This window comes from Cervus elaphus, chromosome 4, assembly GCF_910594005.1.
Source record: "Cervus elaphus chromosome 4, mCerEla1.1, whole genome shotgun sequence".
Lineage (NCBI taxonomy): Eukaryota > Metazoa > Chordata > Mammalia > Artiodactyla > Cervidae > Cervus > Cervus elaphus.
The window spans coordinates 25,603,823-25,617,371 of NC_057818.1; the positions used below are offsets into that span (position 1 = coordinate 25,603,823).

The 13,549-nt window shown below is 47.7% G+C and overlaps 1 protein-coding gene across 2 annotated transcripts in view; it reads right to left on the reverse strand.

Annotated features, from left to right (window-relative positions):
- The window catches only part of GNAO1 (G protein subunit alpha o1), a 176,618-nt gene extending 166,154 nt beyond the window's left edge, over nt 1-10,464 (reverse strand). For both annotated transcript variants that reach the window (XM_043898519.1, XM_043898521.1), the window contains exons 1-2: nt 9,466-10,464; nt 9,191-9,233 (exon numbers count right to left, since the gene is read on the reverse strand). In XM_043898519.1, coding sequence (XP_043754454.1) covers nt 9,191-9,233; nt 9,466-9,583 — 161 coding nt within the window. In that variant the 5' untranslated portion in view covers nt 9,584-10,464. The remainder of the gene's footprint in view (nt 1-9,190; nt 9,234-9,465) is intronic.
- Between the last annotated feature and the right edge of the window lie 3,085 nt (nt 10,465-13,549).

Genomic DNA, 13,549 nt, shown 5'->3' on the forward strand with positions numbered 1-13,549 from the left:
AGACTTACTGTGGTGATCATTTTGCATTACATACAAATACTGAATCATTTCACTGTATAGTTGAAACTAGTATAATGTCATGTCAGTTAAACTTCAATTTAAAAAAAAAAAAAAGGACCCTTTGGTGGCATCTCATTATATTCAGAATAAAATCCAAAGTCCTTGGTACAAGGAACTTCACGACAGTTCTGTCTCATCTTTCATCCTCCATCTCTTGACACCCCTTTTATATATGGTGCTCTAATCAAACCAAATTATTTCACATTCCCAACATGTTCCATGTGGTGACATAGCTCAATGCCTTTTTACATGCTGGTCCATCTGCCTAGCATTCCTATCCTCCACCTGCTAACTACCACTCATTGTTAAGACTGAGCCCACGTGTCATTTCTCTTGGCCAATGTCCCTGAACTTCCCGCCTAGAGAAGGTACCCTCTGTTCTCCCACAGCCTCATGACACTTCCTGCTCTGAAGTAGAAGGGTCTTTTACATGTATCTCCCTTTAGGCTGCGTTCCACAAGAGCAGGGACTAAGACCTTCCTCCAGACCTCCATATATATGTCTAACTCAAACCAGGTGCTCAGTAAATGCTCATGGGTGAGCAGATGGATGGATGGATATCCTATTATCCTCTTTCTCTCTTCTCTGACCACTTCCTTCCACCAGAGTCAGAGCCTTCAGTGGCAGTTCCTCTCTGCTGTCACCTACTAATGGCCCACACTTCTGAGGCTGGAATGGAAATTATTTCAGGAGCTGTCCAGACGGTGGTTAGGGAACACTAAGAATCCATGTGATACACGATGGTGACCACCACCTCCAGAAGGGACCCAGCACCAACCAAGCACTTGCTCTTCTCTCAACCACTGACCTCAACCAAGGCTTGTGCCATCCCGTTTGCTGATGGTACTGGGTCCCAGACTGCCAGCTCTCTATTGCCCACACAAGTGGTGATCTAGTAACAGCTGGGCAGGGTTAGAACGGAATGGATACAGGTTTTGGAGTTAGACAAATCATGATCTTAACATATTGCTGTCACCTACTAAGCTGTGTGACCTTGAGTAAGTCACCTAGCTTCTCTGTGCCTCACTTTCTCATCTGTAAGATGGGATTGATGACTATTTCCTCATGGGTTGATGAGAAGAAACAAATGAAGATAACAGATGGGACTAAAACTGATGAACACAGTTTCAGACCAAAGGCTTTCAACACTATTATTCAGTCCTATGTAGAAATGAGTCTGCATTCTTTGCATGCCTCAGTTCTTTCTCTTTCTTCAATTAACATTTATTAAGCAACTCTTTTGTGCCAGACATTGGGCTCAGTGCTGTGTGGTGAGCAAAAATAAGTCACCATTCCTTCTTTTAGGGAGCTCTGGGAGGGAGGGGCCACCCAGACTAGGAAGGGAGACAGACACACAAACATCTAATTAATGTGCAATAAATATTAGCGCTCTACAATTCTGAAGGCAGGTGGCCCAGGCTGATCTTACAGCATGGGAAAGTTGTTCCTATAAGTAACAATTTTCCACAGAAAACCTATCTGCTGGTCAAGCCATCAGCAGAGAATCGAGGGTAAATTCTTGGCCATGGAGCTCTATCCTTATATATATTACCCCCCTTTTCTCCATTCTTGGTTGAGAAATCAAGTGAGCAGGGGGACAAAATCAGGGTACTGACTATTAGCCTTGCAGGATTTTATTTTACTTTAATTTTTTTGGTGCTATGAAAAGCACAATGTTTTTCCTCTTTTCCGTAAAGAAAATTAGAACTAAAGATGGCTCCGCAGATAAAAAGCTGTGGGTGGTAAATACTCCCACCGTTCTCCCCCTGCATTTCAGGCTTCTAGATTTCTCTTTGCAGTTACTGAGCTAGAAACCTGAAAGAGGCCTGAGGAATTCTAGCCCATGTTCTAAGGAAGAGATGAACAGGAAGACTCAGAGTGGCTCAATGACTTGCCCAAAGTCAAGTTAGAGAACGAACCAAAATTAAAACACAGCCCTCCGGATCCTCCTCTTTACCCCTTCTGCAAATCCCCCAAGTTCATAGAGCTTGGGCACCTGAACTTGGGCAGGTTCCTTCTTGTCTATGCAGCCATCCCATCTCGGGTAGAAGCCAGGGCTGTCTCTATTGCTAAGCATCCTGGAAGCCACAGACAAACCACTTCTTCCTGTAACATGTCACTGGGTCCCTCCTCCCAGAAACATCTTGTTTCTCAATCACAGGATACTTTCAGATCCTCCTCTTTGGTTTGAGAAGCATGTCTGCATGAAGAGTTTGGTTAGAGGTGGTTTTCTCTAAATGCCTTTCAGGACTCTGACTTTCCTGGCTGACAAAGCTTTGTGGTTGAGGTTGCTATTCTGCAATTAACTTAGCCTTAAGAGAGCTTTCATGGGTACCCCCAACCCCCTCTCAGGAGGGAGCCAGAATTGATTCTTCTATGTTTAGAACCTTGCATCAAAGACCTCAAGACCCTGAACTTGAAGGTAATTCCCAGTTTCCTTGACCACTTAGAACAGAAAAGGAGCTTGGGGCAGCCCTGGGCCAACTACTCCATGAAACGGGGCCCCCAGAGAAGCAGGAGCAGAGCGACTTGTCTCGACTCCTGGTCCAGTGCTCTCCCCCACTCTCTGTCACATCACTCCAGCCTCCTGGGCTGAAGCAGCTGCGCCATCAAAAATGTCACATCACTTATGACAACACAGTTAGTTATATAACTGATGCTGCAGAGCAGGCAAGGGGAAAAAGACCTGAGCGTGAACCACAGCGCCCCCCTTCTGGCTCTCCGGCAAGCTATGGCCCACATCCTTGAGAATTCCATATGGGAAGGGAACACCCACTAATCAATCAAAGGAATCAAAACTGTAGCTGACATCTGTAAAATGATTTCTAGAAAACTGTTATAAGGTCATTTCATATATTACATCCCTTAATGCTCACAACCCTGTTAGTTATTTTTACTGTCCACCCCATTTCATACGTAAGAAAAGTGAGGCACAAAAACTGAAGTACTTGTTTAAGAGCAGGCATCTAGTGAGTGGTAGAGTCAAGATATGAAGTCAAGCAGCCTGGTTACAGACTCCAAGCTGCTAACCACCTCTCAGTTTTAAAAACAAGCTAAACCACTTCTCTCAACAGGAACCTCACCTATCTCTTTGAGCCAGCAGAAGGCCACTGCCCCTTCCTCCTGCCATTTCTCAGGCGATTTCTTTTCTATCCACTATTGTGCATGAATGAGAGACACAAAATAAAATAAGAATGTGATACTGGTTGGAATAAATTCTTAGAATGGAGTTTGAGCACTTTCAAGCTTTTTATGGCAATGCAATCAATAAAGTGAGGGGAAGTGCTCTTCGTATAGCATCTGCTAGCCATTTTAAAATCCATTGTAGTACATGTTTAAATATATTCAAAAATTGAAAAAAAAATTTTTTCAAAATCAAAATTTGTTCTTTGCTAGTGTCAAATTTTGGAGTAATCCTTTCAAAAAAATTTTTTTTTCAGTTTGAAATCATCTCGCAGTTTGTCTACTGTCTTTTGGATCAAAATGTGCTCTTGTGATCATGGTCTGTTTAAATTTCTAAGGAATGTGAGACTGAGAACACCTCGGAGAGAGGGAACCAAGTCCCTGAATTAGATGGATGGAACATACATCAGAAAAATAAGACCTTCCTCTGCTCATATTAAATCTCCAGTGTTAACAGAGACAGGGCACTGTGAGCCACTGAAAAATGTAAGTGATCCTGTCCTATCTTTAGCAGGTGTGGCTAAGATGCACAATATAATCTGGGACGCTCCAAGTGCTTAAAAAGAAAAACAGAAACAGTCCTCTAATTCTGGGCACTATAAACCTAATCTAGCCCTATAATAGAGATTAGAAATTCTGGATTTCTCTGGAGTCTTGTCAATCTTGTATGAAGTTTCATCCATTTAATCTCATCAGCAACACCCTTTCAATAAGCACACAGGTTCAATTTCAGAATCCGTGACAGGTGACAGAGGTTCAAGAATTCCACAGCTGATTCCTGAGGATATCAGGTGGACTGTGGGCTACTCTTCTGGCAGGAAGGTCTGCTGGCGTTTACAGCTCAGTGAACAGTAAGGAGGAAGAGAGCACCATCCATCAGCAAAAGAGAATGCTTCTGCTACTTGATCTGACATTCTGTTTGCGCTCACAATGTCTCCAGAGAGCAAGGTGCATCCATTTGGATAAACATGGAGACAGGAGGAAGGGGAGGGCAAGCAGAGCAGCCACAGAGATGATTGCAGAAACAAGTCCACAGATCTAGAAGAGCAGCTCTCAGGGGAACGCTGCCTCAACATGGGACCCGTTGGGGATGTGCAGGAAACGCCCTTCCAGACCACTGTACTTTTACCGAGTAATGGTTCCAAGTTGCTACTCATCTCCACTCACGCCTGCGACATAGGAGGTGCCAAACAGCAGTGTGTTGAATGAACACAGGCTTGCCCTGAACCCAAGCCAAACAATCAACACCCTAATCACAAAGTCAGAGTCAGCTGGTAGGAGGAAACTACCAGCTTTTGGCAATCTTAAAATCGCCTTCCCTGTCTGGTAGGGTCTGTCCTCAGAATTGTTCCCTACTGGAAGGGCTGGGCTATTTGTATGAGCAATGACGTCTTTACCAGGCAAATCCATAAGTTTTGATTTCCTAATGGCACTGAGCAAGCACCCTGGAAAAGAACACACATCCAAAGTGTCCCACTTTACCGCATCCATCTACATTCAGGTTACCAGCTAGCAAGCCACGCCTCATCGCCACCTTTGGACTCTCTAGCTCCCTAAAAATACACTAAATGCTCCGGAGACAACAAAGAAAACTCAACACCTCAAATGAGGACAAACTGTGGTGCCCGCAGCAACTTCATGGTTCATTTTACATTTTCATCAGGTAGACAGTCCAATTAGTTGTCACTATTTGTTCAGAATGGGAAGTCGCTTAAAGGGATTATGTTGATTCTACATATAACGCCCTGAGAGAGTTCTTTGGGAGGGTTTGGTGACTAACTAAAGTTAACACTTATTGTTAAAACTTTGATTAGTCTCAATAAAAGTCCCCTGACTGCAAAAATGCCGAGGCTGTATCACAGGTGAGGTCACGGCCTCCTTGTTTGCTTGTTAGCAAAATAATTTAAAATGCTGCACACACAAAAGTCACTGATTACTCATGGTTTGTGTAAATTATATTTTGCTGTCTCAATGATCACTGCTTATTTCTCAGGACGGAAATGTTCTGGATTATCTGACAGAGAACTACCAAATACTAGTTCACAATCACATGTGTTCTGCGGTGCTTAGTCGCTCAGTCCTGCTTGACTCTTTGTGACCCCATGGACAGCAGCCTGCCAGGCTCCTCTGTCCACGGGGATCCTCCAAGCAAGAATACTGGAGTGGATTGCTATGCCCTTCTCCAGGGGATCTTCCCAACCCAGGGATCAAACCCAGGTCTCCCACAATGCAGGCAGATTCTTTACCATCTGAGCCACCAGGGAAGCTCAAGAATACTGGAGTGGGGAGCCTATCCCTTCTCCAGGGGATCTTCCTGACCCTGGAATCAAACCCGAGTCTCTTGCATTGCAGGCGGATTCTTTACCAGCGAAGTTACCAGAGAAGCCCACACATGAAAGGGGCGGGGGGGGGGGGGGGTGACCTAGCAAGCTATGTTCAAATGAAAATTTTAAGAAAGTATTAGGAATCAGGGTTTTCAATGACAATCTAACCTGTGGCATCTCTTGGTAGATGCACATTTCCCACTGCAAGATGTGTCAGGCAAAAGAATTTCAAAGATCAGTCTCCCTGCACTGATATCCTAGGCTGATACGGGTGTTAACACTTTGTTCTAAGCAGCATCTGCCAGCCAGGCTTTTCCGTATAATTTCAGTTAGTAGGGGCATACATGGAAGTCTCGTCCTTCTTATAATCAGCATGCCATAACATGGATAAGAAGGTAGGCCGAATGGAGTGGCTCTCTGCTCTTTTGGAAATGCTGACTTCAAAGGATCTAGAGATGTTTCCCTATCAATAGTCTTCTTCTCAATGCAAAAGGCTGAGCCATTAAACCCTAGTCCCTGTTAGGAAGTCATCAAGTTTTCACAGGACATCACCCACAGAGAGCGTGCTAATTGCATTTGCCCAGGTGAAATAAAACAGCATCCTTATTAACTCCTAAGTATGGTCTGATAGGTTGGTCACCCACTGTGTTGTCCAGGCAAGTCCAAAATTGCGTTCTGTAAACGCCACCTAGATTTTCAGGGCCAGCCCCACCCAGAGAACAGTACAGTTCTCCTGACTCAACTGATGCTCAGCCAAGTGGTGATCTGGAAAATCACCTCTTCGAGGGAGGACTCACAGGAATTTGTCACTAGGATACAGTGACACCAATCCCACATTTTGTGGTTAATAAAACAAGTTCTGCATCCAGCTTGGCACAAGGCCCTGATCTGATTTATTTCAAGCCCAGCTGGAGGACTCATAGGAAGAGCAGCCATTCATGAATGCTTCAGCAGGACAGGACGCAGGGACCCTAGCTGCAAAATTTACATGGGCCAGAAATCTTTCTGACTGACCTTTTGTGAGCAAACTCAGCTCACTTTCTAGACAGAACTGATGTATTTTAGAAAATATACTCACAGTTTTACCTACAAAAATCTCAACTTTGTCTGATATCTTTCTCCAAAAAGGCGTCCTGTGGGGTGATGGGGCTGGGGCGGGGCAGGGGAAGGGGGGAGTGCAGGGAAAAGAGAAAAAGTGCCAGGTCGTCTGATTTAACCATCCGAAACACCTAACGCTTGATTTTTAAAAACTTTTTTTCCTCTCCCTCCTCAGTGTAACCAACTATAAATTCCTTAAGACTTTTCCGGGGAAGTCTAAATACAGCCTTCATTACACAATCAGGAATTTTCATTCTAAAATGGCACACCTATCTCCTTGGAAAGCGTGGCTCTCTTTGAATAAAAAAGGAAAGGTACCCTTCAGGGGTACTCGGTATATATTTCTACACTTCTTATTAAATCAGCCTAGTTTATGGGGCTTGTTCAGGAAAAGCAGGTAAGGAGTTGCTTTGGCAGATGCAAAGTTAATTTCCAGACTGGAGCCTACCCCGCATTTCATCCCCACTCCCTTCACCCGAGTGCTTCCGAAAGCCTTCGGTCCCCTCGTCGAAAAAGCTCGGCTCTCTTCGCCCAGGCCCCGGTTCGGTTCCGAACACTGCCGAGTCCCTCCGAGCCCCGCGCCCAGACTGCGCCGAGCCGAGCCGAGCGCCATCGAGCTGAGCCTCATCGACTTTTCCGGCCTCGGCTGGGCGCTGTCCACCACTAGCAGCGCCTGAAACCTCACCCCGCTCCGGTGGCTGGGGCTTCTACCCGGCTTCAAGCCGGCCACTGCAGATTACAGAGTTCTGAAGTTTTGAAACGTCCCCCGCTGGGAGAAAGGTGTGGTGCTGCTTGCATTTACCGACCTGCAAGAGCTCCTGGCAGATGCAATATGCACCTTGTTGCAAAGAGCAATTCCCCAGGCCCCGCCTCCCCATCCATTTGGGTTGCACAAGCTCCAAAGAAGCCCCAGGCCAAATTACCCGTGGCTCAGTGGGGTGCGGCAAGCCGAGGGACCTCTGCAAAGAAAGCCCCAGGGAGCTCTAGAACAAAAATAAGAACATGTCAAGCCGACGGGAGAAATTGTCTCCGAGTCGCTACTCCCTACCATCATGGCGCCGCCTAGAACCCGCTTGTCATGCCTGTTACACATGCAAGATTTTTTGCATATTGGTTTTGAAATCGCAAGCATGCTTCGTCTCCCACCCACCTTTCTGCGAAAGGGGTTTTTATTTTCCATTGTTTTCCTACGGGATGCAATTACTTCGGCTATTCTGTCAAGTTGAAAAATAATCATTTTTGTTTACTGCACAGCAACCCCTAATTAGGAGCTGTGTGTGCATGAAGGTGTCACAGCAAAGCGACGTGGATCCTCGCTAAACGGTCTTAACTCCTCCGTCCACAACTAACAAGACAACGGAGGCAGCAGGGCCAGGAGGCCCGAGGCGCGCACTCTTTCCCTAAAGCCACCCCCTCCCCAAGCAAAGCTGCCTGTGGGCTCACCAGGAACTGCTAACCAGGAGTGGATGGGGCAAGAAGCAAGCCTGGGAGTAGCAAGGAGGGGCGAGGCTCCTTACTGAGCAAGTGTGAAAGGGAAGGAATATCCCATTTTGTTTTAATTTTCAACCATCACTCAAATCCACCCCCAGTTAATTAGGAGGGGAAACTGATATCTAAGGCAGAAGGGGGTGGTGCGGCAAGTGGGGCCTGAAATCCGCATTGTGGGTAGATTACATGGAACACAGCCGATGCAGAGTGTAAATAACTACACTGATAAAGACCAGAGAGTGAACGAAAACTGCCAGTGTCAGGAGAGCAAAGGCTGGGAGGGTGGGGGAGAAGGAAGGGGCAGCGAGGGGCGGGCATTCAGCCTCACATCCAGCGTCCTACCTTCCCCCTCTACCTTGGATATATCTGTGCCAGTATCATTCGATTGGAAGTCCACCCCTGCCCCTACCACACGCCCCTTCCCCCAACCTTCGTCTTTTTGAGGGGAGGGGGCAGAAACCACAGCCTCTAATTCAGCACCAAATCCATGAACAGCAGACACCTGATACTCCACCCCAGCCTCGGGCTGGGTCCCCCCTCCATGTTTTTGCCAAGTTCAAAAATCACTGCCCCAGGAGAAGAGCAGGGGTAAATGGGATTATGGATGTGGAGGGGGGGGAGGGGGGGTGGAAGGAGAGAGAGAGAGAGATATGCAGAATGAAACAGAGGCACAGAGACAGAAATGGAGGCAGCGATACACAGGAAACATCCCACAAACAAGAGTAATGACCATAATCATGCCAATAATGTGATGTTCTGATCAATATGGCGGACACTGTCATTCATACAACTACAGGCGCTGCCCTTCCCTCCACCCCCTTGGGGAGAAAAAAAAACACCCACCCCGGGAGTTGGGGTGGAGGACCCAGAACCAACGCAGGGCCTGGGAGAGGGGAGTCAAATTCAGGGACGCGCGTGTGTGTGTGTACGAATTAAAAACCGGGCCTGGAGAGTGATGTGAAGTGAACAAGGTAATAAAATTCATTTAAAAAATTACGCTTAATAAAAGTACAAATCCCAATGCCACAGGGACTTACTTCATCTGCTTCACAATGGTGCTTTTTCCTGATTCTCCAGCCCCTGTTGGGACAGACAGGGGGGAAAATTGGTGAGTGTCAGCTTAGGGGAACGAGGAGGGGGGGGCGCTGCAGGGGGAAGGGGGTAAGGCATGCTAAAGAGTGGGCGATCGTGGGCACATCGTGGTGCCAACTCGCGGGCCTGGTCTCCCCAGGAGCGAGCGGGGTCAGGGGGCTGGTTGGGGGGTGCAGAGTGGCCGGGGTCGAGGGATTGGGGTGGTAGCCCCGGTCCTTACCCAGCAGGAGTAATTTCACGTCTTTGGCGGCGCTGATGCCATCCTCTTTGAGGTTTTTCTCAATCGCCTTGCTCCGCTCGAGGGCGGCTCGCTCCTCTGCGCTCAGAGTACATCCCATGGTGGCCCCTTCCCTGCCACAGCCCGCACGACTCGGCTGGCACGGCTCCCCGGCTCGGCGCGCCCCCCACCCCCCCAAAGAGCAGAACCTGGGCTCAAAGGGGAAAAAATCACGATAGCTTCCCCTTGGCTGAAAACAAAAATGTCGAGAAACCAGAACCCCCCAAAAAGACAGCCTCTAACAAGCTCCCAGCCGCGGAGACTCGCGGCAGCTGGCGGGGCTCTGGGGGTGTCGAGGCGAAGGTGGCCGGGGTCTGGGGCTCCGGAGCCGAGGGAGGAGGCGCCCGCGATCCGAGGAGGCGCGGGCTGCAGGCACTGAGGCTTGTGCACGACCCAAAATAAATAAAATAATAGTCGAGGCAGGAGCCGGAGTCGGTGGAGGGTGGGGTAGGGGGGCAGGGTGGGTCCTTCTACCGCTGCTGCCGGAGGAGGAGGCGGCGCGGGGTGTGGAGGGAGTGAGTTAGGGGGTGCCGCTAGTGCATTTGCATCGCGGATCCTCCGCCGTTGGTGCGTCCGCGGCGCCTTCGCCGACCCCCGCGCGCTGGGCAGGGCTGGGCAAGGGGCCGGGCCGGGGGGCAGGTCTCTAGCGGGAGGCGGCGTCGCTGTCTCCCAAAGCTCGCATCGCTCGACGGAGCCTACCGGAGAGAAAGGGAGAGCGAGAGGGAGCCGCGGGCAGCCGGGAGCTCGAGGGGGAGAGAGAGGAGAGAGGCTGGGAGGGAGGGGAGAAAAAAATGAAGGAAGGGAGAGAGCGAGCGAGCGAGCGCGCGCGCACAGCCCGGGCGGGGGGAACAGGCGAGCGCAGCGCGCGAGTGCGCCAGCGGCTCTGCGCACCCCGCACCGCCAGCCGCCGGCTGACGTCAGCAGGGCCGCGCGCCGGGCCCCCGGGACGGGGAGGGGCGGGGGGCGGGGGAGGCGCGCGCGTCGAGGCCCGCGTCAACTAGCGGCGGCGCGCGCGTGGCGCGGCCTCCCCTCCCCCCACTCCCCGCAAGGCCCGAGGCTCTCTGAGGTGGGCTCGTGCAGGCCTAGCGGGGGCGGGGCCGGGGGCCGGGCTCGTGCCGCGGCGCCCCTCCCCGCCCCCGCCTCCGCCCCCGCCCCACGCGCAGGCGGCTCCCGCCCTCTGGTCAGTGGGAGCGCCGGGCTGGGCTGCTCGCGCCGCCGTCAGGTGGGTCCACTAGCTGCGGGCCGGCGCCGCCTCCCTGCCTCACCCGTTTCTTCTCCATCTTGGCTCCAGCAGCTCACCTTCTTGGTTGCTCTCCTGCTGCTGGGGCCGTAACGGCGGAGGTCAGGTGGCCTCGGTTTAACTGAGGAGACGGTGATTCTGAGGAAACCTGCGTTCCCTGTCATTCGTCCTTGGGGATTGGGGGCAGATTCGGATTTTTCGCTTCCTGCGTCCCACATTTATTGAGCACCTAGTATGTGAGAGAAGTAGGCTGTGAGGAGAGGAACAAAGAAGGTTAAGACAAAGGGCCAGTTCTCAAGGAGCCTCTGCCTCCCTTTGCCTTCGCGGACCCTGCTCCGTGATTCCCGGCCAAGGGGGGCAGCACACGCGACAGTTCCCATGCTGAGAAGGTTTTCGATGGGAAGGACAGGTTTTCATGGAGTGATGCTTACTTCCTCAACATTTGCTTTTCTCGTTTTGGAGGGTTTAGTTTGATTGTAACCTATCTCCCAAAACACAGGTTGAATGAATTTTGAATAAATTTTCGGTGAGAGAAGAGAGTTTCTTCCTCTTCCTGTTTTAAAATACTCCATCTCTTATTTAAACCCAGAAACCTGGGTCAGTTTGTGTACAGCTCATCCAATACTGAGGAAACACGTACCTTTCTCCAAGGGTTGGGCATATTCTGTGTGGTCTGAGTGATTTTTGAAGAAACTATTAAATAGTTCTCACTGCACAAAATGGTTTTACAGTCAGTTCCATCAGGCAGCCTCAGGGGCAATCCTAGAGAAAGGGGCCAATGGGAAAGATTGCATGGGGATAGAAGAGGCAGGCGGCCAGTGGAAAACGTTTTTTGTTTTTCCTAACAGTTGGGCATTTTTGTGGCTCTAAAAGCGAACTTGTTTGTTTCATTTCAACAATAGAAAAAACACCCCTGTTTTTGGAAATGTTACCCAACATAAAAATACATTTGCAATGAGGAAAAAAAGGCAAGTAAGTCCCACCCAGAAGAAAACATTTTTCCCTGTGTATTTTTCAGTTTGTTGTTTCCCACTTTGGGTTTGCCTAATTCCACAAATAACTATGTCAAAAGTTGTATGTAATGAAATTTGAATATTTACACTTAGATCACATTTTACATGTTCTAGAAAACTGACAAAGGTCTCGTATAGAGAATTGTTTTATGAAGCAAATAACTTCCCTTCTTCCTCACCCCCCATCCCTAACCCAATTTCCTTTTTTGTGTGTAAAGGAGGGGAGTTTAGGGGATAAATATGGTTTCTTTAAAATCTGGGTGTCACTAAAAATCAGCCTCCCAGATTCAAACAGCTTAGCTAACCAACATTCTATAGAATTTGTTATTTCTTTTAAAGGTTGTTAGGATGATTATGCAGATCTATCAGATACAGGAAAAAAATTAAGCCACCTCACCCAGATTCTGCAATCCCTGAAAGGCTGCGTCTGAAATACTGAAGAGGTAAGACCATGGCCATTTCTTTGTAAATGGTGGGTCATATTTTACATTTTAATACTCTTTCATATCAAGTAACTTTTATTTTAAGATCTTAGACTCTTGGGGCATTGTGGTTTATATGGTTGAATCGAACTGTCTTTGATTTTTGGTATATTTATTCCTTATTGGTGTCATACCTAGTATGGTGGAGACACAAACTTGTGTTTTGTGCTTTTTCTTTACTCACTCAGTACTTATTAAGCACCTGCCTGCCATGAACAGCCTAATGTTCTAGGTACCGTAGATGTTGTATTTCAGGTTTGTGTACACTGTTTTCTTTTTCTGGGTCACTTTGCATCTTAATAGCTGGGCTTCATAAAAGGCTAATAATAATCCGCTTCACCTGTGTAGTGCTTTACAGCTTACAGAGCACTTTTATGAAAATTATCTCTTGTGATCCTTCCACATAAACCTCAATTAGGGACTGTGGTGTTGGAGCATCATGGCTGATTGGAAAGAGCCTGGGCCCATATCAACCTGGGTTCCCATTTTACAGCTGAGAAAACTGAGCCTCCAAGGGACTGAATAAATTGTTCAAGATCATACAGTCATTAAGTACTAATCCAAGACTCCTTTTACAGCTTTGTGGACCATTTGAAAGATAACATTTTGCATGTACTTATTATATATATATGTCTATATATATATATATATACACATATATTATGCTTCCTAGACTCACAGAAAGCTTACAACTCCAGAAACCAATCATATTGGTCTCCCTCGCCAAAAGAAGTGAGGATGACAACATCTCAGTTCTCAGTGAATTATTAGTAATTAGATAATGCCATACATGTTTAATTTGTCCACAGTTAATTCCTGTGGGCATGAGGAAATCACAGTCTTAACATCAGGAGTAATCAGGGACAGATTTCACTTACTTTTATTTTATATGAGCTTTGGAATTATTTCTCTGATTGTTATTGTTGACCAAAAGAATAATTCTCGTTTACCCCACTTTAGGTCAACTATAGCCGGTTCCACATGTTTTTAATTTTAAAAGTATATGGTCAGCATATTTTATAACTCTCTCTAAAAGGAACAACAAAAGCTTACAATGAGTTGCTTTTATACTACATGTGGCTCCTAATTCTGGAGGACAGTTAATTTATGATATAAGCAAGATCCAGCTCTGACTTAACAGAATATGGGCTCTGATCTGATGAGCTGAATTTCTCTATTTGTTACCTTTTGTGGTTACTTTAATTAAATGTGCATGTATTTACCATCCACTGTGTGTAATGTATTGATTTAGACTCAAAAGGAGGTTTAGACAGGAGCTTGGCTTCCTGCAA